Source organism: Vigna umbellata, chromosome 7 (genome assembly GCF_029865625.1).
Source record: "Vigna umbellata cultivar VRB3 chromosome 7, Vumbellata_1.0, whole genome shotgun sequence".
Lineage (NCBI taxonomy): Eukaryota > Viridiplantae > Streptophyta > Magnoliopsida > Fabales > Fabaceae > Vigna > Vigna umbellata.
The window spans coordinates 3,317,159-3,323,200 of record NC_142171.1 but is presented as its reverse complement, the minus strand read 5'-3'; the positions used below and the strand labels follow the sequence as shown (position 1 = coordinate 3,323,200).

Sequence of the window (6,042 nt, the reverse complement as noted above, 5' to 3'; positions counted from 1 at the left end):
TTTGTTTAATTTCCTTAACTCATCATATATTAAAATTAGCTATGTTAATGTTAATTGTTTTAAATTTAAACTATCCATAAAAAATTAAAAAGTAATCTAACATAAATAAAAATAATATAACAATTAATTGTCTAAATGAAAAAAAAATGTTATAATAAGTAAAACAGAAATTTGAGACAATAAAAAATTAAAAAAATTAAAATAATTATGTGTTAATTAAAGTAACATCTAGTATACATTTTTTTAAAGTAAACTATTTTAAACATTTGATCAAATATTTACGCATTGAAGTTAACTTACAAGCTAATCAAATAAATTGATAATATCTTATTTAAAATATCAAATACACTATATATTAAAATCACTAGCCTTTTAGAAAGCAACACAGTTTATAAACTAATTAAAATTATAAAACTGTATTTTAAAACCAAAATTTTAATATCAACGTCAATCTAATGAAATAATTATCCATTATTCGTGTTAAAATCCTTAAAATCAATGACGATTTTAATTTAAAAAAAATAGAGATTTAAAGAAATAACATTAATGATGTACGTTGAATCATGATAAAGAGGTATTCTAATATGATCGAAGAGAAACCTCTGCAGCATGGAAGAAGGAAATGGAAAGAGAGGAGCAGCCATAGTCGGAGAAGGAAGAAACTCATTTTCGTTTTTCATGGTCCAAGTGCAAAATTACGAGAAACATGATTGAAGTCTCAAAAAACAAAAAATCTTTGAGTAAAATATGTAAATTATCCATTACTACAAACGAGAAGTTTAAGATATAAGGAATGTAAAGTAAAAAAATTGTAAACTAAAAATAAAAGCCGCAAGTAGAACTTTTCTAGCATTGTTTTTATATGTAACGAAAGCACAATAACTATGAAATAGCTGTAATCTGCATTTTCTGGTCCAAATGAACAGCAATGCTCCAGGCGCAGCAGACGTATCTTACCCTCAGTGCTGTAAAACAAACAAAAAGAAAAGTCAACGGAAATTATAAATACCAATAGTGCATCAAAATTGTTGAGCTTGTAAACCATGATTTCTGTTTGACCAAAAATGAAAATGAACTGATATTAATTGAAGCATTGACTAACTTACCATTCCAATGCAAGCATTTCTTAACCGAGTTAATTCTTGAGCTAGAAAATCATGTGATGCTTTTTGACCAAAAATAAAATTACTAGGCATTGATTAAAACGTTGACCATCCTACTCTAGCTGACACCCTTTTTCATTACAGGACAAACTATGAACTCATTTTACATCATTCTATTGAAACCACTTGATACAACACTCTCACAGAAATAATGCAAAACACAGGCGAAAACAATTTTATACTCAAACCTCAGGAGCAGCAGGTTTGATTTCTTCTGGTTTGATTTCATCACCTGCATGAGTGTTAATGAAGTTTTTAGAGTGAGCATGTGTTTATGTATGAGTATTACTCTTGTAAATCCTCACTATCGAGAAAGAAATTATTAGTATAATAATATATTTTATGATACAAGGAAGACAAAGAAGATTTTACTAAAAACAAGTAGCTCTAGAAAAAAGGGTGAAATTCAAAGGCAAGCAACTAATTCCTTTCACATTACTCTAATGTGATTTTCCTTCAAAGTTTCCAAGAGAGAGACACAGAGAGAGTAGTTGGCTATGAGACTCTATATATCAATCTCTTTCTATCTGTGTGAGACATAATTATTTCTCCAAAAGTAAGAGTTACTATAATAAGTAGTGAAAAGGGGTTTAAATTTATGGATCAATACGGTTTATTAATTACGAGTTGGAAATATATCTTTCTCATAATGGGCTTTAACTACTCTAATGATAATAATAACACAACTTTTCCAACATTTTTTCTTCACTAGATAATTAAAATTTATGAAAAACTTACTAATGCACATCATTAATGTTATATATAAAGTTTAAATGGTGACGACGATACCTCCATCCTCGGGCAAATCGGAGGTCCAGAGAGTGAGATTGTCTCTCAAGAGCTGCATGATCAAGGTGCTGTCCTTGTATGACTCTTCACTCAAGGTGTCTAACTCAGCAATTGCTTCATCGAAAGCTTGCTTAGCCAAATGGCAGGCCCTGTAAGTTTTATCAATAACTAAGTCTATGTAGCAGTGTTGGGAATGTGAGGAAAGTGACAACATCCTAGGTTTCAGAAAAAGTGTAATAATTTATGAACATGGATGGACCAAGATCATAAACTCAATGACATGAACCAATGGATTTTAATGCACACCAGACCCATTACTTATGGCTCCAAATGGCCACATAGAACTAAATAATTTAGGATTTTGTTTTCTGATCCTTAGCATGTAGCTGAAACAAAAGAGAAAGGAATATAATTTTACCTTTCAGGAGAGTTCATTATCTCATAATAGAAGACTGAGAAGTTGAGTGCAAGTCCAAGACGAATTGGATGTGTTGATGGAAGATCTGTGTTTGCTGCAGCTAAAGCAGCCTAACAATAATAGTTTGAACATCATCAAACAAACAGCACCAGATATAGATAAACAATAATATAAAGTATAAAAAAGTATAGATGAAGGAGTTCATTGCTGAAAAGAAAGACAATAGATACCAACCTCATATCCCTTCAGTGATTGCTCGGCTGCCTCCTTTCTTTCTTGATCGGTCTTGAACTCAGCTAGATATCGATAATAGTCACCCTTCCTGCATCAAAAAGAATTGATTAAGCTCAAGAAAATTCAACACAGAACCTAAGCATGCTAAAGCTATGTAAGAAGAAATATATAATGACACACAGTCTTCTTTCTTGTTACAAGATATTAGGTAGATTCTTTGAGGAAAGATACTAAAAAGTTCTGATATTAAGAAGTTATGAACAAATTGATTGAAGAGATTATCATGATATACAAGAAATCCACAAACTAAGGATTCTGTCACTTAAATGCTTAACAAATTATTCACCATTTGTGTCAAATTTAAAAATCCAAAAATTCTGAACAAGTTATTCACTCACACGAATTCGTCCTTTCTCTCAATAAAAAGAAAAGAATATCACACTCATTAATTATTTCTTTCAGTCCAATCAATAGTTAGTAAAAGATATTGATTTAAATATCCGTGAGTATTTCATTAATCTTAAGAATGCCTGTGAAAAATGTATAAATTTTTAAGATATATTTAATGCTATGAATTAAATTAACCAAACGACATAGACCTTTTAAATCTGTATCCTTGATCTAATAATGTATCAGTTCTAATTTGTAGAGTAAAAGATCAAAATTTAGATGGTATTCTCTGATCAGAATTTGAACAAAGTAAATAATTGAAAGAATATCGCTGCGAACATGACTCACATCTTATAGTAGAAAACGGTGGCTTCTCCAGAGGTGGAAGAAGGAACAAGATGCTTGTCAATAATTGAAAGAATATCGCTGCAAATTTTGGAGAGTTCCTCTTCCACTTTCTGACGATAATTCTTTATCATTTTTGCATTGCTCTCATTTCCTTTAGACTCTTCCTTCTGTTCAATCGATGACATAATGCGCCAAGAAGCTCTTCGTGCACCAATCACATTCTTATATCCCACCGACAGCAGATTCCTCTCTTCCACGGTCAATTCTAGATCAAGTTTTGCAATCGCCTTCATGCATTCAACCATTTCTGATGAATTTCGCATGTTAATATATATACAGATACCATTTTCAACAAATCATTCAAATCGTACGTACATCATGCCATGCAACAACACTCTCATCATTAATCAAACAAAATGAATCAAATGTTGTGGATCCTTTTAATTTGATTCGTGGAAAGATAGAAAAAGAAAATCTAGATTCACACGTACAACAAGGTGGCATAATAAAATAGAAAAAGTGATGATGATGACGACCTTCATATCTCTCAGCTTGCTCAGAGAGCTTGGCGATGTAAACTTGGGTCTCTCTCTCCTTCTCCGAGGACATTGTTATGTTGAATCAGAGGAAGAAGGGTTTGAAAATGTAAGTGGTTGTGGAGAAGAAGAAGAAAAAGATGATGAAGAAGAAGATGAAGAAGAAGAAGAAGAAAAATGCGAGAAAGAAGGCTAAGGAAGCGTGGAATGTATATATATAGAAGGAAGAATGCGGGGAGAGGGTACGACTGTTTTAATTCTAGTTTCAATCTTCCTTATTCTTAGAACAAACTAATCACAAACCCTAACTTCTAGGACTTGTTATAACAATCTTCTATATATATATATATGTATATAAATATAAAATTTTATTCATTTTAAAATTCATAATTATTGCATTTAATTAATATATTTCTTTCACATTCTACTCATATTGCTAGATCTGATTAAATACAAAAAAATTATGCTTAGATTATGTAGAGAAGAATAAAATATTAATACACCTCCTCTTACATTTTTGCATACATGATAAATGTATGCATATATGTTGTAAAGGATTATTTTTTTAAATAAAAATTAAACACATGCTCTTCTTCGTTAGTTTTTATTGTTCACCTTAAATGACAATATAAACATAAAAAATGAGGATAAAATTGTTGTATTAAAGAGTTTTACATTTTTTTTTCAAAAGCACGTGATGCAGTTTTTTTACTCACAAGCACATATAGTATTCAAAAGTTAAGTAAAAACAAAGACAGTAAAAAAAATAATAATTAATGTTAAATTCAACTTGAAAATAGAAAAAAAATGAAATAAAAATGAAATAAAAATGAAAAGAATAATTTTTAATAATTTTGTCTAAAAAACATTATGCTTTGAAATAGTAAGTTTAGTTTATTAATTAAGCAAATCTTGTGAATTTAGTTTTGTTTTCTTAAGGTTTCTGGTTATTGGTTTTCTTTTTAGTCTTTTTTTTTCCTGAAATTTAAAACACTAGTAAATTATGCCAATGTTAAAAATAAGTTATTTAATCATATCTCAAATCAATTCTTAGATCAGTACTAATACGTTGAAGATGTCTAACACTTGTCGAGAAATTTTAGTGTAACAAAAGTAAATATGTTAGGTAAATGTGTATTTATTATTTCAATTCTTTAGGGACTAACTGACTATATATAAATGTGACGAAAGAATCTTATTCTGACAAAAATTGTGATAACAACTAAAACAACTCAAATTAGAGAAGAGATTTTTGAAACTTTTTTTTTGCTTTTAGTTAAAATATGTTAATTTTGTTTAAATTTTTTTTTAAAAAAAATTTAGTCTTCACAAATAAAAAAATTTTTATTTTAACTCCTATAAATATATTACTTTTTCGTTTAGTTTATAGTCCCATCATATATTAACATGAATGATTTTAACAATATTTATATAATTTTTCTGGGGATTTTGGAATCTGAATGTACCTGAGATATTTGGGAGATATTTTCATAGTGATGTATCTTATTTGGAATTTTAAAAAAAAATGTTAAGGAAGACAAAAAAACTTGTAAAAAAATTAAAACTAAAACCTTATATATAGGACCAAAGAGTTAATTAATAATTCCTTTTACAAATTTAATTTAATTTTCAAATGTCATTATTTGCACACAATACAAAATGATAATTTCCACATAATATTTTATGGAGCATTAACTAAATTTATCGAAGTTACTTGAAATACTATGTACTATTGTCTCTTTCTGGAATACAATTTTATGAAGAAATATTAAACAGCTAAAGTTTGAATTGCTAAAACTGTTTGTTAACCTAATGAACCGGTTTGTTTATCTAAGAATAGGATGTTGGATATGAATAATTCAAAATATGTTCAGTAAAAGAGTATTTCTTAAATAATACCAAGTTAAAAATTTTAATTTAATAACTAGTAAAATAAAAAATGATTTATAATTTTATAATTGCTTACTGAAAATATGACAACATAGCGGTTTAAGGAACATATAAAACTTTATGATCTTATAATGACATTGTGGGAGAAAAGGTTTCAACATAATCTTGAATTTGAGACACTCTTATGTATTGTAATTGTTTTAAGGCTTAATACCTCTTTTTGTCCCTCTGGAAAATGTTCAAGTTCGTCCTACCTTTTTTAAAAAGTTCAATG

General features: G+C 28.6%; 1 protein-coding gene across 1 annotated transcript; it reads right to left on the bottom strand.

The window, feature by feature from the left end:
- Nucleotides 1-579: 579 nt before the first annotated feature.
- LOC124829235 (14-3-3-like protein GF14 iota) lies at nt 580-4,053 on the bottom strand. Its single transcript, XM_047302701.2, has 7 exons — nt 3,879-4,053; nt 3,343-3,649; nt 2,605-2,692; nt 2,371-2,480; nt 1,953-2,101; nt 1,352-1,395; nt 580-965 (listed from the first exon to the last, which is right to left on the bottom strand). The coding sequence occupies exons 1-7, from the start codon at nt 3,949-3,951 to the stop codon at nt 960-962; spliced, it is 777 nt and encodes a 258-aa protein (XP_047158657.1). The 5' UTR covers nt 3,952-4,053; the 3' UTR covers nt 580-959.
- Between the last annotated feature and the right edge of the window lie 1,989 nt (nt 4,054-6,042).